The sequence below is a fragment of the Dothidotthia symphoricarpi genome (genome assembly GCF_010015815.1).
Source record: "Dothidotthia symphoricarpi CBS 119687 unplaced genomic scaffold P153scaffold_29, whole genome shotgun sequence".
NCBI classification, from domain to species: Eukaryota; Fungi; Ascomycota; class Dothideomycetes; order Pleosporales; family Dothidotthiaceae; genus Dothidotthia; species Dothidotthia symphoricarpi.
Window position 1 is genome coordinate 146,804 of NW_022985036.1, and position 27,960 is coordinate 174,763.

At 49.6% G+C, this 27,960-nt stretch overlaps 2 protein-coding genes across 2 annotated transcripts; one reads left to right on the top strand and one right to left on the bottom strand.

Annotated features, from left to right (window-relative positions):
* Window positions 1–14,601: 14,601 nt before the first annotated feature.
* On the top strand, window positions 14,602–16,631 carry P153DRAFT_371563 (uncharacterized protein). Its single transcript, XM_033669287.1, has 3 exons — window positions 14,602–15,100; window positions 15,204–15,950; window positions 16,006–16,631. The coding sequence occupies exons 1-3, from the start codon at window positions 14,853–14,855 to the stop codon at window positions 16,544–16,546; spliced, it is 1,536 nt and encodes a 511-aa protein (XP_033517986.1). The 5' UTR covers window positions 14,602–14,852; the 3' UTR covers window positions 16,547–16,631.
* A 1,502-nt stretch (window positions 16,632–18,133) lies between these two features.
* On the bottom strand, window positions 18,134–20,845 carry P153DRAFT_401835 (uncharacterized protein; the record flags this gene model as incomplete). Its single annotated transcript, XM_033671946.1, has 3 exons — window positions 18,134–18,281; window positions 18,336–18,454; window positions 19,442–20,845. 3 exons carry the CDS (start codon window positions 20,843–20,845, stop codon window positions 18,134–18,136), a joined length of 1,671 nt encoding a protein of 556 aa, XP_033517987.1.
* Window positions 20,846–27,960: the final 7,115 nt, after the last annotated feature.

The following is a 27,960-nucleotide window of genomic DNA, read 5'->3' on the forward strand; positions in this document are numbered from 1 at the left end:
CGATGCGGTCTCTCACCAATGCAACACTGATGACCTTCAAAGAATGTGATTCAAGGCGCGCGAGGGGAGGCGGTCTTAAGCGGCTTGTCAGATTGGAGCGCAGCGCGGCATCGCGAGACTCAATACACAATGGAAAAGGGCTACTTGGAAGATGATAGGCAACTTGTGGAGCCTCCAGCTTTGAACAATCCTTTACGAAAGACTTGCTCGGCCCCCAACGATTTTGCGGAATAGTATGAAGAGATGGGCCGTCTTCCGACTTTCTAGTAGAAACCGTTGAAGCCGAGTATTCAGTGCTGCAGGAGTCGGTCAACAGACCGTTGAAGTCATGCAACTACAATTCACCCAGAAGACGCAGTGGTAGTTTAAAGCCCCAGTAATACGTTGATGTAGCTCTTTAACCTAATTTGGTGTAGTGCATGGCCTTGTTATGGCAGCAAAGAACTCTACTAAGAAGACAGTGAGGGCGTAGGGCAGTTGGCTTCAAGAGATGCAATGTCCCCACAAGATCTCCTTGGCCATATCCTTGACAATCTTTTTCATCAGGATGGAGACGATTGTCAGAAGTTCGCATAAGATTCAGGTTGAGGTTAGCACGTCTGTTCAACTTTCTGTTTATACAGAGCCAACCTTGCACTACCACTCCCACAATGACACTGCTTTTCCATTCCTGGTTTCAAAGCCGTGCGAGAACGAAAGTCCTTGGTTCGTTGCATTACCCTCCTCATCTCGCCTCGCAAATTCTCCGGAGATTGACTGATCGATGCTTGCTCACCTTACTCGCCTCACTCACCTCATCCGCCTCATCCGTTATTTCGCTCTCATGCGTTCCTGTCGGCTGATCCAGATGCGCTCTCAATCAATGCTAAAAGTTCCTGCTCCTTTGCTCGTTGATGTTATTGATATCCGTCCTAACAATGAGACATCCCTTCCCCGATGCATCCCAGTCGGCCAGCGTCTGATATGAGGAGGGCTCAGCTTTCTTTTCCTGCCTGTTCTGAAGAGAATATTCACCGATCTACAATGCTTTGGTGCTTGGGAAACTACGTCTAGTGAGCACGAGCATGAGCAAGCTGAAACCCAAAGATTGTCAACGAGCGGACGTCGAGTAAGCAAAGTGGAACCTCTTGATTCGGTTGGCCGTGCTAGTCGGGCTGAGGAGATTACGCGAGATTCAGGACACTTGATATCCTACAATGGGGGGTTCGCGATTCTAGGATGACTAGGAATACAAAAAATCATCGCATCTCTCTATCAACATGCCAATGTGTTTGCACGACGTCGCGTTGTTTGAACATAGGAACTCATGGGGCAAGTGAAAGAAGATCAAGTCAGATTTGAAGCAGACTCGTTTTGATCCGTAGTCGCTTCTGTGATAGGACATTCGACAAAGATATGAGATGGGCCAATTATAACAAGCGCTGGAAGGCATTCGTAGACTCAATCAATGTGGATATAGTATCAGACCATCGACTACCGGCCCATCCATGACAACGTTCTGCTCGATATCACCGAGCCTCTAAAAATCTTGTTTGTTACCCCAAGCTCCCTCGTCATTGCCGAAGATGTGCCCGTCCAACAACCTGCGCTGTTTTCGGCATTTGAACTGGGTCCGTACTGTGGGAATTAAAATTTGAGGAAGCACATGTCTTCGATGTGTCTAGCTGTATTCAACACTTGTCTCGTTTACATGCATAGTGTTGTGCACAGTCGTTGTGGTGGAAATGTTGCCGACCTTCACAGCACCGTCCGTTGATAATCTGGAAAGCTTCCTCAATGGTTCTGGGAAATTTGAACATCGTTTCTCTCAAGGATGGGGATCCAGCGCATTGAAGATACGTTGGTTTGATCGCTGTAGTCGTGGAGTGCAATGCTGAGATGGCGTCGTCAAGATTTGTCGCGGGGCCGATCATGTGTAACAGTTCTTCCATAGCTCACACGACTCATTCCTCACTGCTTGAACGCTCCCGCTGAGCGCTCGTACTTGAGCTCGTATCCGCGATTAGGCGAACCGACTGACATGCGATATTAGTTGTTGAGCAGTCGTATACTGTTCAACCGCCATCTTCGTTGCGGTTGATCTGGGCGCCATGAGAAGGAAAGGGCGTCATTGTCGAGGAATGGAATCTGATAGATCTTGGCCGTCTTGGCCAGCTCGTCAGCGAACGTTAGCCCAAGAGTCATCCGGCCCCCAATGCATTCGATTCTTGTAGGTCGATGTCGTTGTCTTGCATGGTATAATCTTGCAACAGCTCGGATTGACATGATGAACGTCTCGCGTAAGAACAGGACATGAACAAATATGCACCCGGGTCCGGTATGATCTTCCATGTGACGCTGGGCCCGTATCCGCGGCCGAGCAAACAGCTCAACATACAACGTTGGTTGTATCTATGGTATATACGCGTCAAGATGCTCAAGCGACGCCCCATCCACCACGTTGCTTCTCAATCGATATGCCCAGAGGGGGAACGGATAGTGTATGTCGAGGAAGACCGGGGCGCATAGATCCTGGTCGCCCCGATAGTTCATAGGAGGTTGTGCGAGCAGGAAGTGGATGTTCCCGGATATGGAAGCCACGAATGTACGGCGCCACGCTATCGTGGTCAGGGGCGTGATCGGGACCGTGATCGCGCAGAATGCCTCAGGGAAGCCGTCCAGGATATTGTGGGCTTAGGGCTTGTGGACATAGCTAGGCTGACTCCGCTGTGTTAGCTTGTGTCGTACCATTGTCATGGGGGACGGGCTGCTGGCGCAAATGAAGGCACCATGTTCTCCTCGCCACAGACTGAGATTATCCCACCAATCTGCGTCCACGACGCTCTATCAGTCACTGAGAGGCAATGGGTAGGACACAGATTGTATGAAGCACAAGCACACGGCATATGTGGAGGCCTCCGTTGTGTAGGAGTTCGCATTCATGGCCGCTTGTGAACCCTGCTGCTCATCTGCACCATAATCCCGGGGCTCGCGAAAAGAGTAGCGACTCTGGAACTCTTCCCAACACAAAGATGATCCCGGACCCTGAGTTGTACGCGCCATATGAGCTTCAATAGAGAAGACAGCAATGGAATTATCAGGGCGTGTTGTTCAAGTCATGCAACACGCGAGTGGGCATGTGATAGGTTGTAGACGGCGAACATACAAGTACGCGGGAGAGGGCTGGTGGGCAATTCGATACCGGTCGCTTGCACAAGGGTAACCAGCTCGTAGAGCTGTCCAGAGCGAAGATCAATGCGAGTTCTATCCCAGGATGACATCTTTGGCTGTGCGGCGGTGCGGCGTCACGGTGGTGTGAGCTCGAAAATACGAAGGGCGACCTGGAGCGTCATCGCATGTGAGCGGCAAGCTCAGGGATGCTATCGCTGAGTTATGTGACCGATTGTATCAGGAGTCGTAATGCGGCAACGAAGTGGTGTGACAGTGCGAGCTGGGGCGTCATCATATCTGAGGGAGTTCGTGGTCTCCGACAGTGCTCGAGGTGAGCGGGGGTGGGCCCGACTAAAACATCAGCTTTCCGCTCGTCATTCTCCACTTTGATCGCCAATCAGCAGAGGAAAGTCTAAGCGAGCAAACCCCCGTGACTAGCGCGCTCGTCAACACCTTCTGATATCAACGCCAGCAAAACCACAAAGTCGCTATTACCTTGGACTTCTGGTCGCAACCGAGCTAGGAATTTATTTTGGGGATTTGCTCGAGCTCTGGGATATGCTCGACGTATGATCTCGGCTCGGGGCTATCGTGAGCTTGATTAATCTCTTCTTGCCTGTTTCTGCCAAGTCGGTATCGTCAACAGAAACATGAGATGACCACCACTTATACTTAGATATTAAGCTTGCATCAATCTATCTGACTTTCGTCAGTACTTAAGTACAATCATAAACATTGATCTCGGTTCAGGCCTAATCTGAAAATGTCGAACCTTCGGCTACGTGGTGATTGGCTTGCTTGGTTTTTCCAAGCTCAAATCATCCTTGAGAGCAGAGCATCAGACACGATAATAGAGCCTCCAATCCTGCTCTCAAGTCTGTTCGTGGCGTCGATTTACGACCTGATCTCGGCTTGGACCTTCAATGTTGGGGTTCAGCTGAGGCTCGCGCTCGCGTCCAGCTCGATTTTCTCAAATTTTGTCGGGGGTTCAATTCGGACTTTCACTTTACCTTACGACTCCATCTCATCATGCTCTCGCGAGGTAGTTGTTCTCAGCTGGGTCTGCTTCTCTTGTCGCATTGTGTTTGCTCTTTGTCTCATGCTCTTTCATTGCTGTGATCCGGACTTCCAGTTCGCCAGATCTCATCAGTCCACCGAATCCATCTGAGAGGGTTCCGGGGACCAGATAAGTCTCTCGTGGAATGAGCGGCCAACAGTAAAGAAGTCTTGTTCTTGCGCCACTCAAATCCAAGGGCATGATTAGTTGCGACATTTCTCCCAAGCAAAAGCATAAGTGGTTTAGTAACCCTTCTACGCCGAACCCGGTAACACTATGGAATGACGAGTGGAAGCTCACATATCCAAAGGGATCTCGTAAAACCTACAGACCCTGTCGAGTGTATAGGAGCTCGCATCTCCTGGTAGAGGCGCAGGCAGAAGACATGATTGTATGGGAGCTCGATCGCTCAGACTCAAGTCATCACTAGCACATTTGACGCCCGTTCTCAAGACATTGAGGGTTTTCTATCGTGGGGCATTCGAGAACTTTCATGACTCCATCCTTTCTGTTGAATATTGTTTTTACGGTCGTGAAAGTCGCGGACAGAACTACACATCTCTTGTCGACCTATGTAGAACGTTGTCCGTTTCAGAACGCGTAGCAAGCATCGTATCAAGTATAAGTCGCATAGCAAGACTAGGCTTGGGAAAGGTTTCGTCCAACTCAAAGATGTACAACAGTTCACCTCTAGAGGCAATCAGTCTACATAGTGAGAGGGATAGCTCTCGTGGCTGTACCAAATGCTCCACATGAGACGAGGGACCCTTCTCACAGCCTCTTTAATACCCCGAATGTATTTCAGCACGAACAAGTCGTTGAACAGAAACTTCATATTTCTTAGATGATGGTAGTTCCCATATTCGGCCGTAAGTACACTAGATAAACCTGACAAACTTGGAATCTGTGTGGAAATTGCATGTACGCAAAGACCAGCATAATGTAGATTGTGCTGACGTCGAAAGAAGACTTCCACAAGCGGCTGCTATCAATTGCTCTGGAAAAGGGATGTTCTCAAGTCTTACCAGGTGTATCCTGCGCGGGCAATGTGCGACGACAAGGCTTTCCGGAGCTGCACATCTGTGAACGGTTTTATGAGTATCTTACAAACTGTGTCTTGCTGATCTCCAGAAAAATTTGATATAAGTGTATTCGGTACGAGACTTTTCCGTGCTTGTTCTCGGTGCCCGATTACGGACCAGTAAAAGAATGGGTTTAAGGACTATTACAAGGTGTTTGTTTTACTTAAAGATCTGCCATACCGGCCTAGTTCAGTGGTCCTATCTATATTTTACATCCCGAATTCAAGACGTGGCTCAACAAGAACAGGCTCCGCCATGCCGCAGAAAGAATCCTATGTCGAAACGGTAGTCCAAGGTTAGTGTGAACAGCTTGATAAAAAAACTGTCCCAGATAACAAAGTCAACGTCAACGCATCAGTTGGCCCAGATGGCTGGAATCTTTGCAAGTTTATGGAGATGAAATCAACGTGTGGGGCAGCCGCATGGGCCGGGCCGCACGCTCGGGTCGCATGACGTTTTTCACTTTCACATGTAACCGGCAGTACCAGCACGTCATAGGCTGGTGCCGAGATAGCGATAAGCAAAACTCCAAACTACCGGTAGGTCCGTGTCTGTGCGCGTGAATGGCTTTGGGCGCTACATCCACCTCCAACGCTACATGACCGTGGTCACGAAGAGCTGCGACACTTCATGAGTATCGTTGCTGCCGTTAGCTCGCAGCGCCGTCTTGATCTCGGGCCCAAACCGCGGTGATGCAATGTGCTCGCTTCCACTGCATGCCCCTGCAGGCCATCGACGCCGATGCAGTGATAGACAGAAGTAGAAGCCATGTTCTTGTCTGTGCACTGACATTCACGTGTTCTTTCCAGTTAGGCATTGGCTGCCTTTCAGTCACAATGACAATGATCACTATTAGCTTACATCATCGCCTTGATCTCGGCTCCCAATCCTCGGCGACGCGATCCGAACGCGCATCGCTAAGAATCCTGATGTGCGACGTTTTGTTACCACACACGTCCTCTCTTCCCAACCGCGCTGTCCCATATTATGCCCGAGAGTACTCGAAACTCGACCCACATCCATGAGGGAACAGCTATGTCCACTTGCTCACTGTTGAGAGATCCAACTGACCGTGTTATTGTCACTCACAGACTTTCTCGTCGCCTACGAACCAACACCTGCACCGCAGCAACCACCCTTACGTTTCGAGCTTCTCGACCATGCAATTACTAGGTGAGAATGCGACGATGTCGCCTACCTACGAAGCGGTGAGGTATACCGGCTCCTGCATATCCAGGCTGCGGATCATGGTCAGGCCACCTTCCTGCAACCACACGAACAGCCTTGCAATCTAGGGCAATACGATACTACGACGCATTGTCATGATCCGGACTCGTACCGAGTCTAGGTCGTGATATATGTGTCCATATTCGTAGTGAACGCCTGGCTTCAGATACAACACGCCCTCCATGCCGATACATCTCCACACTTGTTCATTCGATCTACTTGTCGGCCCTCGGCTGCGCTCTGGTCAAGTTTCCTCAAGACATCAAATCCCTGACACGGTTGACATCACATCAATTGCTCGGTGCCCGGGCACTGGGCTTTGAGGTTGTACTTGAATCGTGGACGGAAAATCGCATCGTGATAACGCACATGGTCTACACCTTTATACCTTCAACAGATCAGTACCTAATCCCATAGCATTCTACTATACGCCTGTTCAGCTGGTCAAACCTATGCGCGGCAACCCTATGCCTATTAACTGGCCCCAGCAAGCTTCACGACTCGCTAGCATCTATCCTCACGACACAATTCCTGCACTGAGTTTAACTTGCAGAGGAACGCCCTTCGGCTCCAGCGGATGTGCAATTCACGACGAGAATGGGCGTCTGGGGCAACGAGCTATCTGTAACTGAAACATTCTGACGAACATGCAACCAGCAAGGCATGCATCTACAAACAAGACTCTACAATTATGAGACTTGAAGAGGCGAGGTTGTTGCTGCTATGTCCTAGCTGACCGGACCCTTTTGGTTTTCTATATTTGCACAACATTCGTTCTTGCTCTACTTTACGGCTTGTGTATTCATGTTGGGAATCTCAACATTTATTATCTATATACCTTGACGGTTAGTTACAATAAATGTGGAGTCTTTTCGCGACCTGGCTAATACTTTGAATGATGCCCTATATCCCATGAATGTGGCGCTTCATGGACGAAGACTACGAAGTTGTTGAAATATACCTCCCAGGCGGCTTTTTCAAACATCGGGACTACTAAGTCTGGGGTACATGTCTGAGCAGTATCTACGAACTTCTACTCTACGCTATTTTACCTAAAAGCGACTTGCTGTTTAAAGCAAAGGGGCTTCTCTGTTAAGTAACGCGCTAAGCCCTGGAAAGAATCGTATACCTTGCGAAATAACCGCTCAATTTACTATCGAGGCGACTTCGTTATCTCCAGCGAGTGATGTGCCTCCAACATATTGAATACTGCGTCTGCCTACTGGAGCAACAATCAAAACTGACGACTTTCCAATGCGGCTTTGTTCTTTTGGGGAAAGCGGGGCTGTGGGCTCCTTATGCTCCAACAGATACATCGCCACAACCAAAGTCTCAGCGTTTTATCAACAGCCATCGTTCGTTCGAGCACAAACATCAGTGTCAGGTGTCATCCGGAATCAGCGCCTGCGCTCAAGATTCAAAGAGAAAGCCATGATCATCAGCGGCTATGGAGAAATCCGGACACCGTAGGATCCCTGTCCGAAATGGCGCAGGCATTATTGGACAATCGGACTTCAACGTCAGAGACTCAGAAGCCTGTATCGGTGAGGACCTTCTATAAGATTGTGATTCGGTTCGGTCCATCGGGTGTATGACTTTGCCATGATACGGGACTTAACACCGCATAGCGGCGATTGTCCTGCCAAGATGGACCAGCGGCTTCGGGAGACTTGGGGTTATCGGTTGTCCGCCTGTCTCGCGCTTGATTAAAGGAGCCGCCAATGCTGAAGGATGCCTTGGAGAACTCTGATCTCCCCTTCTGGGATGATGGAATCGACAGTATGCTTGGTAAGAAGGGCCCGATCTTGATGGACGTCACTGTAGAGGACAGATCCATGGGGCATGCTATGACGGACACCAAAGTGTACCCCGTTTACCGCGTTGTAGTTTAAGATCTCAAAACAGTACCGATGTCACAATCCAACCCTACAGCTGCACGCAGTAGCTGTTTTATTAGCGATGTTCATGGAGAGCATTGGCCGGTAGCTATTCGCCTGGTAAACTATAATCCTTTTTGATCGATCTCGACCTCAAGAGTGGCACAAGAATAATCATCTCGAAGTATTCTCTTCCCACTCTCCCTTATAAAGCTTGCCGCAGCTCTTGGCTCTTCCTGTTTCGACTTTGGTACATGATGGTGTATCGAGTATTCCTGCTACCGATCTTTCCGTCGGTTTGATGATCTCCTTCGACAATTATCAAAGCGGGTGATCATTACGGCATACCGTCGCCGCGATGATCAAATCCAGCTTCGAGTTCAACGCGGCATTTTACACGAACAGAGGCGAAACAGCGTCCTCATATTTGACCTAGATAATAGTCCCTGGTACCTCACGCCGGCGTGTTAAGGTCTCCCCGCTCTCTTCGTGCTGTGATAGCTCTTCGTGCTTGTTGCTACTTCTCTGCATTAATCTCCTCAGTCAGGGGTTTTCTACGCTTCATGGTTGTTCTCCTCTTGGGTCAGCGACATCTTCGTCGTCAAAGTATTCATGCCACTTGTTCGTCTCTGTCACGATGTGGAATTGCGAATATGATTGAAAGTTTCTTTGGCAAGGGAGTGTAACGATCCATAACATGTATTCGATATTGATCGGTGAAAAGCCTAGCTAAGTAGCTCATGCCACATATACATGCGAAGACCTGTGACAGGAACTGTCGCATTTTCTGATGGCTTTCAAACTGAGACTGTGATCGATTCCTGTTTGAACTATCTGTAGGCCCTAAATCTTACTTACGGGCTAGGCCTTACAAGTGTTTTCGTGACTATCACAGCTTCACCCATCTTTTCCCACAACGAGATTTCGGAGCTATCTGCGTTTCTCTGTTCTTCATCACCCATCAAGTCGAATAGGAGAATTCCATCGTCCTCTCCACCGCGCCCCCAGTACCTCGTTCCTTGGATACTTGGGTCCTGTCCCTGTCCCTGTCCCTGTCCCTGCCCCAATTTCATTCTTCCGCCATACGAGCTTCTAGAAAATATATCTGCAATTTGATGAAGATTTCGAAGAGGGCTGGCAAAGATCTTTAAAGATGGTTGTGAACCTCATTCATCAAAGCCTTGACATAAGATCGTTAAAGCTTCCAACATAATATCTAACCTGATTGAGGGCATAAAGTCAATGCCGCCTTGAAACCTCAGCTTGAATATTACCGGCGGAATCGAAGAAGGGGTGTTGCTATAAATGAAAACATGACTACACGCAACCTAAACATCGATCGCCGATAAATCATGCAAATCATGCTAATGCATTTCAGTCTGTCAACATTCTTACTCAGTCAGTAATTTCGTCCCACGCCAGTCGTAGCAGTGGAAGAGACACATGGGAAGTGTGACATTTCCGAGAGACGATAGAACACCCACTGCAGACACGAGTGTTGAATGTAGAACCAATTTGGTCACGGTCGTTGATACTATAACTGTCATTCCTAGGCGAAGATAAATCTGTTTTCAATGGTTTGGTTGTAAATACTCGCTGTAAAACAATTCTGTTCCGAAATATCCTCCACCTTGGCCATCTCGTCAAAGGACTCAAGGCAAGCGCAAATGAATGTCTACAAGAAACATCTTGCTTGCCCACCACTCTTACGATTCTTGGCTAATTGGTGGCAGACTTCGTTCTCGGTACGTGCGAGCATTGATTACGCATGAGGAGCATTCCTACATGTAACAAACCATCTACCCGACGAAGAACGCCACAGTAGCATGTTTTTGTCAAACGCCTGGTTCCGCTCCACCAAACAGACCCATAGGAAACTCCTCAATGCATGACCTCGCCTTGGAAATCAATATTTGTGCCCAGTAGCGCTAAGTCAAAGATGGATGCGCGGACCAAAACACTGCGGCTTTGATCCGGTTTCGAATGTTCACTCAACACCAACTCATGAACGCGCAACTGAATACGCGCGCTTCGATCCTGCCCTGGTTTGATTACTCCACGGATTCTTGCACCATGTGCTTGATATATCATTCGAAAGGTTTGCGTGGCTGAACACTCACCATTAGCATGAACCAACCCCTTTACGGTAGCCGTCGCCATTCGTGAATTTTTGAGCCGAGATCATTGCTGATAAATAAAAATGCGGTCAATATATTGACTAGACAACTGGAAGCGAGACGTTGTTCTTCATTTTAGGGCGGCTTGAGGCTCTGGACTTGACAAACTTGACCCACAGCTCGGATATCACGGCGGTCGTCTGCTGGGACCGGTGATAGGCTGTCTTCTCAATGGTTCGAGTTGTGGGACTCGAAGTGTTCTGCGCCAGTCTACTTACTGTTCTGCACCTCGGACTCACCCGAGAAGGATTGTGAGTATATCGGTTCCGAGACTGGGGCTGGTTCTAGATATCTTCATGACCGACCCCACATTAGTGGGTGAGCCGAAGACGAGAGTGTTTTGTACTTGCGAGCAAGGGACACTACGGTGCAGTTCTTGCCTGTTGAGATGAAGGGCCTGTGATCAAGACCTTGGCCTTGACCATGTCAGGGCTCATGGTCTACCTATCCATTGCGGGCCCGAGCAAAGAGACACCGGGAACATGGCTTGAAACATACTTCTAATCTGGCTCGTGAACTCATGCTCCTATCTCTGCGCTTGACAGGGACCGGTTCTACGATTGAGCCTTCCCTCACCCACTAACACGAGATCGATGTTTCATTCTAGCTAACAATGAATATGTGTAATTACAGGACCAATCTCATTGAAATGTTCACTTTCGCGGCCCCTATCGCTAGCATGAATCTGTTCGGGCCCAGCCTCAACAATTCAGTTATTGTGCTCACAATATATCTTGAGGCGCTTTTGTTCCACCGGGATAGTATCTGATAGGTACTCCATGGCCATGCCCCTGTATCTCATCCGAATCTCTCTATCGCGATGGCCGTCCTGATGGGGATTTCCTCAATCATTTTCTACTAATTGAGTAGTTCCTTTCCTTTTCTATCCACAATCGACATAATGTGGATCCTGTAGCCTGTATGCGCAGTTTATTGATGTAGGGTGGGGTAGATCAACGTACCATTCGACGCACAGTTACATCCATGATCTTTTAGACGACTATCAACTGTCAGCGATAGAACCTTTTCAGAACTCACTCATATCTCCAGCTCTTGTTTGCAATGTGGTATGACTGCTTTCGTCCATTGTCTACCAGATGTGCCGCTTCTACCATCCCAAGATGTAGAAACAACAGCTAGTATGGACGTCTATAAGATGTGTACATCCGTCTGCTCTCAGCTAACATACTAACCTCCAATTGAAAGCAAGATGAGGCTCTGATGGCGGCGGTCTCTGCGTCTATGAATTCGGCTCAATCTATCCCTGGCGAAAACTCTCAGGCATAGTTCGGCAATGAACTTGGCCTTTAGTAGGGGATCATCGTTGCCGATGAGAGCCAAGTTTTGGGACCTTTACAACGCCCCCAAGTCGTGACCGACAAACGATAACCACAGATCAGAACAGGGGTAGCTGCTTAGAAGTTAGTTATCAGAGTATTTTCCGAAAACTTTAATTTCATGGAGCATGAAACGTATGTTTAGAGATTTGTTAATATGATAGCTATCGCGCACCGAGTTATCAGACGGTTGGCGAGGCCAAATTATTTGACAATACCAATCTCATCAAGGTGCGACTGCGCGGAAAGATGTTTGGTTTAATTCAACCATGAGCGTCAAGGTGGAAAAGGTGGCAGGCAAAGCTCAGAAACAGAAACGAGGAAAGGCAGGGACACATGTAGATAGGAATTTATGTACAGGATTGTTGAGTGTACTCCGGGCTTGAAGTGTTCAAGGTTGAGGTATACTCCGTGCGAAGGCTGACGCTCGGCGAACACTCCGGGATACCCCAAAGAGGCCTAGCGCCATGCACCCCGCAATCTCCATGTGCGCCGATCTTCTAGCGCCAAGGCAGCACGGCTAATCCCGTAATGTGTGCAAACTCTTTCCCCTGATTCCGCCATCTCATCCACAAGCGCCTCATCGCGCCCTCTAGTCATGCCACGGCGCGACGTCATCAACGAGGCCGCCCTCGATGGGAAGTCTAAGCACTCCAACCACGCCACTGAACGAGCAGCGCTCAATGCGCTTGCCCGCATCGCCGACAATTGTTGAAACCACGAATACACACTTGGAGCATCTTGCGAGCTTACCAACAGCAGGACAATGACGCACACGTTCGCGGTTTCCTTCGACTCGGCCCATATCGTATCATCCTCGCTTGCTATATCACCTGCCTTGCGTCGCGCACTATGACCACTCGTAGAGAGTCAACGGACGTGTTGCTCGAACACCGTGACCGTCGTATCGCTATACCAGGCTGGCTGAAGCCACGGGCATATGGCACGACATACACCGAGTTGTTGGGATATGGTGGTATGACGTATACGTTCTACCCGGCAGCCACTGCGAGATTGGGACAGATACACGAGGATGGTGGGCATGGCTGGCATCGAGATCAGCATTCGTAGCGCTTTCGGCCTCGACAAAGCTCGTTACCCTTCGGCTTCGACATATGCAGGAAAGGCTGAGGTATGGCAGCGCGCTGGGTGTAGTGTGCAGAGTGCGATCTGGGAAGATGGATAATCGTGATGCCGGCGGCTATCGCTCGTCTATACTAGAGCATTATGCGTGGACTTCGATTATTAGTCGTTTTTGCACAGCGGTTTCGTTGTTGCTTCTGTAAAGGTTCGTTCTGCGAGTTCGGTTTTGTCATGTACATCGCCAGTAGTATTCATAACGAGCGTGCTCTTTATTGTAGAACAGTTTTTTGCAAACAGCACTCTTCTCTGTCGTGAAGGTTGCGATTGTAATACATATGCAGGTGACGTACCGCGCTCTCTTGAGCACTCGCTGGGTTTCGTTTTCAGTCCTGGTTCCTCCTACAATATGTAGCATTTCCTTTTGTTTCTTCCTTCCACACCCTTGAATGTTGTATATGTTAACACCATTCTTTGACTTCATTGTAAACAAACTGGTCTAATGCTAACTGTGCACTACCTGATGCTCCGAGTACGCACGCAAGGTTACAGATTATCTTTTCCGTTCTCAACTCTGCATTGCATGGCCGATGAGATCCGGACCCAATTGGGCAGCGGGGTTGGTAAATTCAACGCAGCGGAACGTTTGAGAGACTCCATGAACGAGGGAGGACGAACGTTGTGTGACGAGATCACACGCTCTATTAGTGAATATGTGGGTTCTATAGCTCCGGTAAGCTTTTTATAGCCAAAACAGCTGAAGGGTATGTGGTTGTGTTACTTGGGAAACTTGAATCTACTCGGTAATAAGATTGGCAAGAACGATTGGGTCAGTGTACGAGTTCTACCATGGGGAGACATGTGAACCTAGATAGATCATGATGATGCTTGTCCATATTCAGACTTGGCTGCGTGGAACTCCTGGCTGTGAAGAGCACATTCACCAAACTCGCGATGGCGGACTTATAAACCCCAACGCTGCTAACGATTAAGTGGAAACAGATGCAAGAACGACAATTACCCTGCACAGCTTCTCTTGACTTTCCGACACATGTGCAGAAGCGGTCAGTCCAACGTGGATCTCTGATTCGAAGTGCTGGTCCGAGGTTTCGGGAGTGTTCTTTGGTAAAGTAGGCGTTCGTTCCTGTCGCCTTTAGCGAGACGAAATGTCGCGATTTGACAGCGCCCAAAATCGAAAATAGTATGGCGCATGAGCTAGAACGTAAGCAGGGTCCTTTGGTGCATGGGCTAACGTTGCTTGTTCTAGTCGGAAACGACATGGAAGGTATTCGTGATCACGCCCGGTGTCGCGCGACCTCCGTGTTGGAGAAAGCGGGTAAGAGCGTAGGTGAATTTAAGCCTCTATAAACGGTTCCAGGCCGAGATTATCTGCGTATTGTTTTTCTCTCACTTGGTTTGCTTGTTTCCGAGAGCACCGGAGATAGGTCATTGTTGCTGATGATGATATTACCATGCGCTGTTGTCGTCGTGATGCAGGATCATGACCGAACGCCGAAGATCTCAGCGCTAGGGGTTCCTAGCATGATATCCACAAACCATTAATATATGCCCGTCGTTTCAAGAGCTGGCGTTCACTTCACCTTCTCCATGCTTCAACCAGATCCCTCAGGTCGCAGCTCGCACCATGATGGTGAAAATCACGTGCGCTCAAGCCCGCTTTACTGTTTCGGGACGCGTGCCTCCGCTCCCGTTGGTTTCACCGCAAACAACAATACCACAACAACAGTCGCGATGCAACCCGAGCAACATGCGCGCCAGCCTCCGCCGTAATTGTTGTTTCTGAAGTGCACTTGTTGATTGCGTCCGGCGTTCGTCTCCTGCGCGTGGCCTGCATCGACGTGGGCATGCCACCCACGACTAAGAGCGACATCGACCGCCTCCTCCCCACGCCAACCAACGGTCGCCGCAACGAGCTCGTTGCAGCCTTCTCTTCCCAATTTGCGACTCTTGCTAGCGACATCCTCGCCATCGAACAAACGCGCACCCGCAACGAGCTGCTCGACTATCTCTGGCTACCTGCCGTTTGGCTCAGCATTCACTTGTGCCAAGACCCAGACCGTGACCTCTCGTCGTTTGCGACTGAACACAGCGCGTAAGCATACTCCTAATCTGTGAATGTGCTATGATCGGGATTCAATCTCATGCCCTATCTTAATTGCCCACTTCCATTCAGACATTGCCTGACCTGCGTCCAGACCGCTCTCAGTCTTCACGGAATCTGTCAGAGGAGCTGGAGGCCCGCTCTACAACGTGCACCGCATCATCCACCATTGGGGCCAAGATTTCCACGCACGTCTACATAACAAGCACAACATCGAGTTACCACTCCGGCCCAGTCACCATCTTTTGGAGCGACTGGCTGCGGTAGCACGGAGGGCACCAAACATCAACACTTTCGCCGAGCAATTTGTCTCGTTTCTCCCAGTCCATTTCGCTACTCTCATCAAGCGGGATCATGAAACAGCTCTGTTCAATTCTGGCCACCGAGTAGTGCGCACGGGTGATATCGCTGCTTTCTACGACGACTTCTTTGTGACTTCGAAAGCTCCCACTACACCGCCTATCGTCCGCATGCCCACCAAGAGAGGTCCAACCAGTCCGCTACTACGTACCCGTAGTCAGAAAAGACTGGCTGTGGGTAAGAGTCAGACCAACATCACACCGACACCCAGTCGTCACAGAAACTCTGACATAGCTACCCCCGAGATTGGCCGGAGAGATTCCACTGCCGACCTGTCACTCAACTTCACTACCGACTCCCTGCTACGCGGTTCTCAACCACCCTCATCTCCAAATCTCCGCATCGAAGACAGCGTTCTCATCGACCAAAACGATACCACGAACTTTGACACAACAAATTTCGAACTACCCGACATCACCCTTGGCGAGATTGACGGGACATCTCAGTCTGAGACGATGAACTGCGAAATGCTAGCATTGCTGTACGTAGCTCTCAACCCGCAATGGTATTGGCTTGGCTAACTTCGCAATCGACAGCACAAAGCTGCAACCGGGTCTAGCCGAAGAACTCGAGAAGAACCGCACTCTCCAGACCCAGGCCGTCAAGACCACGCGGGATGCAGAGGCAGCTCGGGATAGCGCTGTCAAAGCAGTCGAAGCTCTACGAGACAGCATCGGCACAGAACTGCAATTCAAGCAAGGCGCCATGGTCAACATGGCCAATCTTCGCTTGGTCGGGGCGCAGATGGAACGCGAACTCACCGAGGTCGCTGCCCTGAGAGACCTCTACGTGTCTTCCGAAAGCGACGACGATGACGACAATGTACTTGTGCCGTCCTTGGGAAGCAAACAAGCAATGCTGCAAGCCGCAGAAAAGCAGGTCTCTCTTGCTGAAGGTCGTGTGAACAAGGTTCAACTGGCCTTGGAGAGGGTGGGCGCTGCGGAGAAAAAGCTGGCGCAGAAGTGGACGGAGGTATCAGCGGCGAAGCAGGCGGAGAAGAGCAGCAAGGCGCCTATGCTGGCGTTGGCGCAGTTCTGCTCTGGTGTTGGCGCAGATGGCACGTTTCCCGGTCTCTGAATGTGGAGGTCAAGCTCAGGTTGAGCTGTTTTGGAAACGAATGTAATAAGCCAAGCGATGATCGGTACTAAAATCCAAATAAAACCATAACATATCTTCCAAACTTCTATTTCAGTTCCTGATCTCGGGCTACAAATGACGTGATGGCTGTGTTCTGGGAATGCGGATCTCGTGTAGGCCGATACTCCTATGACGAGATAGGTGTCGCATCACCACTTCTGTCGCAGCTAGCACTGTGTTGAAGCTGTGGCAACAGCCGAACCTGAAATATTTCAAGACGCATGCAGCCAGTATTATGCCTCATCAGGAACTGCCGAGCAGAGGTATGGATATCTTTTGTAATCCCAGAAACTCACAACAACAGCAAGCAACAACTGTACTGCTGTTGTATAACGTTCCTCTCAATGCAAAGTACACTTGGGTCTTCTAATTTCCGCGTAGCACGTTCAATGCTTTTGTGACTTGTGTTGATATCCATCGACTGTCAATTCTCCCGGAAGAATCACGGAGGCTTCCCGCGCGCTCTCCTGAAAGGATGCCCCGTGCCCAATTCCAAAGCATCTAAGTATAGAATTGAAAGTTTATTAAAGTCAGATTGGATATGTTAGTAATGAACCATTTTCATAACTTTCGGCCGTGATAGACGCGTTCCTGGTCATTAGCACTGAACTAAAACTCCTCACAAGCTCTACTCTTTTCATGCTCTGTTTAGACCCGAGATCAGGCGCTTAAAGATCGAGAAAGATCATATTAACCTCTGTAATACCTCTTGGGGCTGGGCCTTTGGCTTTGAAGTCACTTGTGTAATTTCTCGTAATCCTGCGTCGTCTTGGTATTTGTTAATAGAGGCGAAGAAAACTCACGATCTATCCACTTATAAGCCGGTTCCAAGCTGAGATCGCGCTACTACACAAGAGTTTAAGGATTAAACAGTGCATAAGTCACTAAAGATACCGTATCTTAAGAACTACCTTTGAAGGGATAACCTACTCAAGGTTCCTTACATGCAGGAGGTCTCGAATCTATCACAACAGCAATACCATCTACTCTTTCCATGGTCTATGCCGAGATCAATAATCTTATATACCTGGAAGGCTACGAAGAACGTTCTCTTGTGCCAACAAGTATATACGAACACGAATACCCGTGCTAGGTTGTATCAGAACATCCTATTGCACTCTGTCTACATGCAGTGATTAACCATCTTGCAAGATGTTCCAAGCCGAGATCAGCCCTTATATTGAAGCAAACTAGCCATCCGGCTTTTTGTGTTGTTGAGAACCTCTGTGTTGGGGACTGTTCCGATAGAAGGGACAAAGTATATCCTTACTAACACATTACGAGCCAGCCTAAATACCTCCACTCATCTCGTAACCACCGCGTAAACACTCTCCGCACATTGCGAAACCCCTCGCTCACGCTTAGGCCCAAAAAAACCAAACAATCCCTACCGCCCATCCATCTTCTTCATCTCTGCCCGCCCCATATCTCCAGCTTTCTCCTCACGCCCAACCCCTCGCCAAAAGCAGATATCCTCCTTTCTGGCCCAAAGGCAGACCGTGTCAGCAACTCAGGTAGCAGCGACATCTACGCCTGCCGTTGCATTAGCCATATGCCCAGCGTACTACCCGGGCGGCAGCGGGAGGGTGTCTCAGGCGGGACGTCTTCTTCGTCTGGCTTCGACACTGCACATTGCGTAACCATGAACATCTTCCTTGAAATTACACCTCTGCGCCTGTGCGCGATCATTTTATCCGTACAACTTATTGTCTTGATCATGGTAGCTCACTTCTGCAGCCAGAAACCTGGCGGCTTTGGCGGGAAGAGCGGGCGTGTGGGTTCTAATGCGAGGACGAGGATTCTGCTGCGGTTGGCGAGGAAGGGCGCGAGCGTTGGGCGGTGCGCTCGCTGAGCGTGGTTTGTGGGTTGTGGTTGGGGGTAATGGGGGTGGCGCGGTGGCAGGGAGTGGTGAAGGGCATTTTGTGGGGGGAGGGGCGAGGAGGGCGGTCTGGAGAAACTCGTTGCTGGAAGGTTGCCCAGGAGCAGGAAGGGAAAAAGCCTTGCACGTACATGTCACGATGGATAACGATGGATAATCAAACGTGTGATAGCGAGAGAAGGGAGATAACATAATTTACATTGCTACTTTGGCTCCACGTTGACTTCAACACCTTGCTGAAGACAAGTTCAGAGCGGGGGAGAACGAGCGATTCTCCTGTGCAAATTCTGTCTCCTTTCATCCTCTTCCCAAAAGCGTCAATGCTGCGATATTCCCCAGGGTCGAGAGGGTACAATATCTCGTAGCACACTACCCCTCGTACATAATTCCTTACACTCCATCCCGAAGCTCATACCGAATTCATACCAAGTTCTGTCGTCGCCGTTTTCAAGCCCTGCGAGTTGGGATTCGAGGCCGCGGCAAGTAGTTATTACCACACGATGCGCAGAGGATTGCGGGTTAGATTGTGCCATCGTGGTTCTTGTCAATTTCCTTGACGTGGTAGATGCTTGAGGCGCGGCTGCAACTCGTGGTTTATTTCAACCCAGCTGTGTCCTGACCCCTCTCCCTCTGGTTTCCTTCTCCTCGCGCTTTGAATCCCTGGTTGAGCCTCAAGTGCGTCGGTTATTTCATCTCAGCCAGCGTTGATCAACTTCTCTCAGTGGGCTGCTAGGCATCTTGGATGACTTGGTGAATCCAGCGGAGTCATTCAAGGCAGCCCTCTGAAGCCCTGCCAGTGCAAGATTACCCGTCTGAGCAGCTTTTGAAGGCGACGTAGGATGTCAGAGTTGACGTCGAACTTCCTGAACATGACTAACCTCGTCCACCACAGCGTGTTTCATTTCAAACTCGTCTCCAGCGAGGCGTCGCATTGATCATACCCCATCGACACGCACCTTCTTGGCCCTCCGCGACAGCGACATGCGAGGTTCCAACACCGCCACCGGCTTGCCATCGAACGAGCTCCCCTCAGGTGTATCCGGCTCGGTATCATGTTCAGACTGTGTGGAGGCGCTGCGCTTGTTGTGCCGGTATTGCAGCACATCGGGGCTGGGCATGTCGTCGTCGTCGGATGTACCCAGGTCTGCAGCAGGCTTGTCGTCCAGCGTCTTGTTTGCTGCGTCTTCAGCCATGGCGAGGACGTCGGCAAGTTCTTGATGTGTGATGTTGATGGTGGGAGACGGAGATGCCGGGTCATCGCTCTTCTTGCGAGGGCAGAAGTCGCGAAGCGGGAAGGAGACGGTTGCAGTTGGGTCGACGACACCCTCGTTGTTATGGAACTCCACGCCGTCCTCGTCGCGCCGGGCGACGGTCACGCCTGTGTTGATGTAGCTGTCGCCTTGGCGCGTTCGCTGTGTTTGGAACTCCCAGACGTATATCCGCGCGCGTCGCGGAAGCTCTCGCGCATGGGGTTGCCTGGGTGCATGGTATTCGATGTCGACACCCAGAAATGTGCGTATCTTCCCGCCAGTGCCGAGCAGGTACTCCTCAGCGATGGCGGCAAAGTCGGCTGTCCCGTCCTGCGCCACAGCAACTTCAGCCACGAAGGGCGGGCGGCCGCTGCGGGCATGCGCGTGCAAGAACGACACGTCCGGCGCGCGCTGATTGCCGTCGCCGAGCTTCATGTTCGGACTCCCTCCCAGGCTGATGGCATGCAGCAGGGCGCGCTCCTTTTCCGAGACACGTGCCTGGTCGCGCAATGCCGTCAACTTGCGCATCAACAAGGCCTCCAGCTCCCTGACGAACTTCTCGTGCAGCGGCCCCGCCATGCGCAGGGTGAGCTCTGCCGTGTGCGCGTTGTAAGCCCAGTGTAGTTTGTCACGTGCCCAGTTGCCGAGTCGGTGGTCGCTAAAGACGGCATCTTGGAGCGCCGCGAAATGGCGCGACGAGAGGCGGAAGCGTTGCTCGGTCGGAGCGCGCCCGTGGTGGAGTCGGCGGATGGCTTGGAGCACCCTTCGCACGTCGCGATGGAGTTTGGCGCTCGAGAGTGTGGCCGCACTGCTTCCGGGGCTTCGAGGCGGAGACGGGGGGAGGAGTCGTTGCGAGGTCGAGTCGTGATTTGGACGCGGGGCCGCGGGCTTCGGGCTGCGCGGAGGAGTGGTAGCTGCGGCGGCAGAGGGAAGAGGAGAGACTGGGCTCATGGCAGTGGGTGGTATCGCAGAAGGCATGTCATTGTCGTGGTTGTGGCTGCCATGGCTTGCTGAGTCGACGTGCTGTCTTGGTCTGGTTGCGAGGCCCGTCATGGAGCCGCGCCAGGGTTCTGGCCAATCACACCGTCGATCGTCACGGGATTTTGACATCACGTGCTGTGAATCAATCTCCCTCATCAAAGACAATCAAAATCACTGGTTACGAATTCCATGGTCTTCACGCTCAGATGGCATTGGGAAGGTGTTCCAATCAGCAACTGTCCATGCAAGACTGTTTATTGGCCCAATACGGCTTGGCGCAACGTAATCAGGGCGCGAGGGGTTTCTCGAAACACCCTCAGGAATTTCATTCATCTATCGTTGCTTGTAAGTGCAGCCGTATCTCGCCCTACTGCTAACTTCCCAAACGCTCCGCACTCTTGAAACAATTTCGATTTTCCCAGTGCCCGAGCGAAGAGTCCAATTCCCGTTGTATTACAGTCACGATATAATGCAAACCCATCAACTATATCAAGTTGGGTCAATATCTACTATTCCTACAATTACCACACTTACAGCAAGAGCATTCGATAGGGCAAATTCGGTTCCTTGCTCATATAACCTGCAGAGTTTAACTATGTCCACTGCACCAAGCTATCAAATCTTACCGTACTCGAGATCGAAACGAACTGTCTCCGCCGAGTCTACGCTTACTATGTCGTCCAAGGTCGAGCGTATCTGAGAATGCGACTATTAGCACCTCATCTCCATAACGAACTGGTATTATGAAAGCACTTCTCTTCCCGATGACATTGTTCGATCAAATACACAACAACCTCGCCTCTCGCTGTGGCATCGTCGTACTTCGGTAATGTTGCCATTGTCATCTCACAGTGATATTGTAGTGGAGGCTGGAGACCATAACATATATATTTTCCGTCAGCCGATGTTCTTGTCGTGCAACTTCTCTCATCATTCAACTCTATACTCTCACGACCTACTTCTAATCTACCATCATCGACTCCACAATCTATCTGGCCCAGACACCTAATTAGATCGCCTACTTACAGCCCGGCACCGCAATGTCACGTCAGGAACCTCATCCTGACAGTGCCAGACTAGCTCCTCTGCTGGACAGAGAAGCAATCCAGCGCACATTCGGGTACTCGGACGAAAAATACGAGAGCGCGCTCCAGAGAACGCCTAACTTACTTCATGCGATGGACCTGCATATTGAAAGGGAAGACGCTGTTCGGCTAAGCCAGGATAATAAGCGATTGGACACGCAGAGCTCAGATGCTGCTAAGACTGCCAGCTCCCGAATCGAAGATCTCGAGCACCTTTTAGGTATTCGAGAAGAGGAAAACCGGAAAATAACACAAGAACTACAAGAAAGCAAGGGTATACTGAAAAGCGCCGACAGAACTTGCCGTGAAATGGTGGGTCGTTATCGAACTCTCAAATCGGACAAGTCACAAGTTGACACTGCATATAACAACTCTATTATTGAGTGCAACGCTCTCAAACTCAAGCATAGCCAACTCCAGAGTCAGCATACTGCCCTTGAGGCTAATCGCGACCATCTTCAGACTAAACTCACAGCCGCAGAGACGAAATGCGAAGATCTCCAGTCTAAGAACACAAAGCTCCAGACCGAGATCAGCAACCTCCAAAGCAGATACAATCAGCTCCAAGTTTGCAACGACGAGCTGGTTGGCATCAACAAGCAAGTCGAAACCAAGAACCAAGAACTTCAAGATAAAGTCAATGATTATAAAGAGCTTGCCGACAAACTTTTAGACCTTAGCGAGCGATGCGAAGTCGAGAACCGAAAGCTCCAGACCAAAATTTGCGAGCGATGCGAAGTCGAGAACCGAAAGCTCCAGACCAAAATTTGCAAATTCGAAAGCAAACACAATGAGCTCCAAGCGAGCAACGACGATTTGATTAGCATGAACAAGCATGTCGAAGCTGAAAACCACGAGCTTCAAGATAGATTCAACGAGTGTAAAGTAGACAACACCGTCCTAGAAGACTCGAGCAAGCAACTCAAATCTCAGATGCAAACCCTTCAATCACGCAACGACGTTCTTGAAGACACCAACAAGCGGTCGCAGGCCTACAGTGACGCCCTGATTAAGGCGCTCAGCGACCTCGAAATTCGCAACAATGACGTTGAACGAGAGAACGGTCAGCTACGATCTCAGAAGCAAGAGCTTCATGAGATCATTGAGCGATCTATGACTTAGTGAGCCTCTTCCTTTGGAGTACTTTATTAAAGTTGAACTTTCTGCTCTTGGAAGCCGACTATACCGCTTGTCTTGCTGTTAGTAGCGTCGATAGTGATGATTATATTCATTTCCTGTCGTCGCTGACTCTCCAATCCACCGAAACCGATGAAAATTACGCGAGCAATGATGAGAACATCGGCTCGAATAGTAACAGGGATCCGCTGAATTATAATATAAGCTTTCGTCTGCACAGCAGCCGAGGGACGGTTGCGGTGCTAGGAATCTGTGGGCTGACTTTGCTGATGAGGTATTTGGTACAGGACAGCAGGAGTATGGCGGATATCCATGTGATCAGGTAAAGCTTACTGAGCTACGATGTTTGCGTTCAGTAAGGGTAGCCCTTTGACTTCTGAATTAGAACATTTCATTTAGCAATGCTATGATCCCTTCGTAATATTACTCACCTTGCCTCCCGCTCTCTTTTACAATCATGCTTGCCTGTAGCGTTCCATCCGATAGAAATCAAATTCGATTACTTCTTCTCATTCGCTATTGTGGAGCACCAGCGCCAATTACCTGTTGTGCCAGGCCAGGAAATGGGTTGTCACATTCGATGTAAATATAAGTAACACCACTCTGAAAGTATAACCGCTTCTGGTGAGATGGCTATCGATCTGCCACCGATATCCAAGTCCAGCAAAGCCCAATGAATAAACATCTCGCCCTTAGACAGAAGTCTGGTCATGGCATACAGCTTCAGCACCCTGTCACAAACTATAAATAGTAACACCACTGCTTCAGTGCATCTAAGTTCGTCGAACCGAACATCTCTTACTACACGACCCATAGCCTTCAAGTTCATAGTAGCAAAATCAGCTGGTGAGAGCATCGACTACGGTGGGAGAAATTTATGCCCGTGTCCAGGCCGGGTGCCCGTGAAACGAGCTTACTGTCCTCGTCCAACTTCTGAACCTACAACCTAGCCGTAGGTAAGAAAGACGTGTGTAATCGAAGTTTGTAGCATATGGGAGAGATGGCGAGACAAGCAGTAGTCAGATAGGTGAGCGTATTGTGTATGCGTAGCAACTTCTATAACGTGTATGAACCTAATAAAGTATTGATCTCGACTTCGTAAATGTCCATATGGCTTATCGGTATGATGAATTCTGATCCATTGAGTTGCTAGGTGGGTATCAATGCAGCGGAACGGTTGCCACCATAATGGCTGATAGGTGAGGCTGCTTATGCCCAAGGATAGAAAGGCAGAAAGAAACAGGTACTCCGAGCTCGAGATGATGATGAACGCCTGGGTCATGTGGGAGATAGGTCGATGGGCGAGCAACATCCACAGTCAATTGCTGTAACAAATCTACGAAAGGATTTTGTGGTTGAGAATGGCGAACTTCGCAATGTTTGTTATTCTCATTCAATGACGGGTTGTGCCTTCAGTGGTAGATTAGCAACATTGTGCATTTTGAGCGAGAGACTTGAAAATTCTGTTCGAGCCAGCGGAGAGTCCTCTCTACTGCTCCATGCTCAGCCCCGGGATGTGCTATTTGTCATGGAACATAGCCTATGTGCAGAGTCTTCCAAGACAATCGTCGATATGCGCAAAGTCAGTCTTTCGAATTACCCGATATTCGGCGATATGAATCGACTTCATTTTTCCAGCCGTGTAGTCTAGACCAGCGATTTTGATGGCGATAATCCAGTGCAGGATGAGGCTGGCTCCGATCTCTATGGCGATTTCCTTCTCTAGAGCAACTTGATCTATAGCTGAACATCCTGATGTGAGGATGATAGTGTGATTGCCAACAAATGACTGATGTCAGATGCAAGCAATGAGAAAGTGGATTGAGGCAAGTGTTCGAAGCATATCGTCATGCGCAGACTGTCAAGGTTGTGAACAATGACTTGGAAGAAGAGTCATATTGACGACAGATGGAGAGGCATTGAGAATAAACTGCGGCAGACCGCAGCCTCCTGCGACATGCATCCCCAGGGTGTAAAACTCATTTTATCCCCGCAGACGGCTACAGGTTACCATCGGCCAAGCTGTTGTTCGAGCATTCATCATTCACGACTTTGTGTCGGCCCCTGCTTCAAGCACTATGTTGGGAGGATGAGCAAGGCGACACGATGATGAGAACTGACGGGGTTGGATCAGGTCGAATGGTGGCGGAAGATTCACAACTCACATGGGGAGTCCGCACAAGTTTTCCGTCACGACTACGAGTGGGCAGTGACATGTGTTTGCAGTTGATGAGATTTCTTTCAACATGGTCTTTTCTACACATCACGTTGGGTATCATTGTGAATAAAAGTCCAGTACTGCTTGGCTCGCTCGACTCTCGTCGCAGTTGTAGTCTCTGAGAAAGAGAGAGTTAGAGAAAGCGGAGTCTTGAAATGTAAGATGTAGGAACCGCCCATGAGATGCGACGAGGACTGTCAAGGTCCTATCTGCCATCCCTTCGCCACGTTATTTTCAAGTTTGACTAGCATGCTTACTATGGTAGTCACTTAATGTTCTCACCTCCGCGTTCTGATCGGCGACCTCGCTCATTGTGACCCCTGTCTGTTGTCACCTATCTTGGCATGGAAACGGACAATCTCCTCAATGAGCAAGCTCTCAGCAAGCTCACTGGCGCATCTCAGGACAATGGGCCGAATCGCTTCAGCTGGATGGTTTTGTTTGAAGTTGACTTCGAATGCCAACAGCGAACGCTGCCATGCTCTCTCCCAGTGGAAACTTCAAATGTCCGAGTGTGTTGTGGCCAGAATTCCAACGCGATCTCGTCGTAAATTCCTGACAGCATCAATTTGTCTATCAAGGAAGCAGTTGCAAGTCCAGCCGACTCTTGTTCTAATATTACTGTGGAGTTTTATGAGGTTTTCAGCCCGGGCTGAGCATGCACTCAGGTCAATTGACGCACTCGTTCAGCAGGTCAGTGCTTTGGTTGAGACGAACCTTTTGATGTTCAGCGACGACGGCCTCTACAAAAGACTCGCCTGTCCACCCCTATACGTGAGAAAAATATCGAAGATCTCCTATACCCAGGGCATCATGATTCTGTCGTCGAGCCTATTAAGCTCTTGACTGGCGGTTTCACCCACGTCAACATGCCTCTCCAGACACTGAGATACAGTATGTACACGTGTGCCGGTTGACGATTTGGTGCAGCTTATCGCAAGACAACTTTTCTGCCAGCGTAGATCGCCACAGGGTATCGTCCTCGGAATGATTGCAGACGCCACCGGGTATCATGCTAGATATCATCTTCGTTGCTGTTAATTCTGACACTCAAGCAATTATACGCTTTCTCGAGTCTTACATAACCTCAACTTCAAACCGCGGCAGGAATCTTGGAAGTCTTGAAAGACGGTCCGCTGAGCTTGAACATCCACCCAAAGAAGTTCCAACACGAGATCAAGACAGAATCTTCATTATTAGTGCTCTCATCACCTTTGAACTCATCTTCGCGGGCTGGAAGTATCTTCAAACCTCTACAAGATAACGCAAGCGTCATAGTGAGTAGCTCACCCTACGACCACGGGATCTCAAGCAAACTGAGTAGTACCGAGGACAATGGCTGATAGCGCAGATGAGTACAGCGCTGACCCAACGCTCTAGCTACTTGTGACATGAATCTCCTCGACATTCTGCATTTGCTCGCCCAGCTGTGTCGTGCCGCGCCCTGCTACCCTCATTCAAGCTCCGGTGTTTTGATCAGGTAGACTGAATTCAGCTTCGAACGTCATCGTTACCCAACTAAAATATAGCCTGAGATTTCTTTCCAGAGAACTGTAGCAAAAGAAATCGAGTATTCAGGCACGTCTTCACGCTCTCGGTTGTTGGTCCTATCCTGCGAGTTGCCGATAGATACAAACAACTTCTCAATTCACTCATCCCCTTCGTCAATCCGGCTCACAAGCACACCATTGTCTGCCCCAGCTACACCTTTGACACGTCTTACCCTGCTGACTAAAATCAACAGCCTTGGTTAGCTCATCCACATTCCCTGTCATTCATTCATGATCGCCGATAAATCCTGCTCCAATTCGCCATTGCTGGTGTATATCTCCCAGTTCATTTCTTTTCTCTATCGTGACCTAGCACGGAGATCAGCGGTCCATACAAAAGACCCTTCCTGCTGGCCGAGATCAGGTTGGAATCCAGAAGTTACCTCAGAGTTCAATTATCGCTCTGAAAGGTACGAGAAACACATCATATCATCCATTTTTAAGATGGATGCCTGGACTTTATGTTATCAGGCGAGCTTCCAAAAATTCCAGGACGCTCTTCTACGTTGCATAATTCCCATATACTCAAGATTCCCTATTACAGCAAGCGATATCCCTCGCTGAGATTTTGACACGACGGGCAAGACATGGGCGCGGTAAACAACCAATTTCACCGCATATGAAGCTGTAGGCGTCTTGACGTCCGTGCAGGAATCACCATAATTTCGTTAATCTGACCAAGTCGTTCTTTTTGCTCCTGCTCTCCTCACTTTCTTCTCTCCCTTCTTGCTTCCCATGCTTTTGACACGCTCGCACCATAAAGTGCAAGAGTCTCATGTGCGAAACTGTCGCTCGTCTTGTGACAGCACATAAACACGGGTTGCCCATATGTTCCTTTATCTCTCTCAGAGCTTGCTCTATCCGTCGCCGTCAAGGCTGGGTTCAGTGCGCCGGCGACGGCGGTTCATTATACTAGAAATCACAGTTGCGAGCAAGCCAGAGAAGGGCTCTCTTCTCAAAGGCCTCACATATCTGGGGCCCCAGGGGCATCATTATCAGCTGATGTGGCTGTATGAACACTCGCCACCAGCATTAGTTAAACCATCACACATTTGCGACGCTCCGCCTAATTAACTCCCCCACCTCCTGCAAACTGTCAAGCACATCCAACTTCAAACCCGTACGATCTCATAGGCAGCAGCTTTGCGACCCCTACAATTCTCGCTCTCTACAGCGCGCCGGCTGTTTTTGTCAATCTCCTCAGTCAACAACCAACCCTTGACGGCAATAGCGATCGTAAACGTTATTGTGGTA

What these genes read in the sequence shown, in the direction of transcription:
- P153DRAFT_371563 (XM_033669287.1), top strand. Translation starts at nt 14,853, where the DNA reads ATGCCACCCACGACTAAGAGCGACATCGACCGCCTCCTCCCCACGCCA. An exon ending in TTTGCGACTGAACACAGCGC is followed by an intron (nt 15,101 to 15,203) that starts GTAAGCATACTC and finishes ACCTGCGTCCAG; the next exon opens with ACCGCTCTCAGTCTTCACGG. An exon ending in TGCGAAATGCTAGCATTGCT is followed by an intron (nt 15,951 to 16,005) that starts GTACGTAGCTCT and finishes CGCAATCGACAG; the next exon opens with CACAAAGCTGCAACCGGGTC.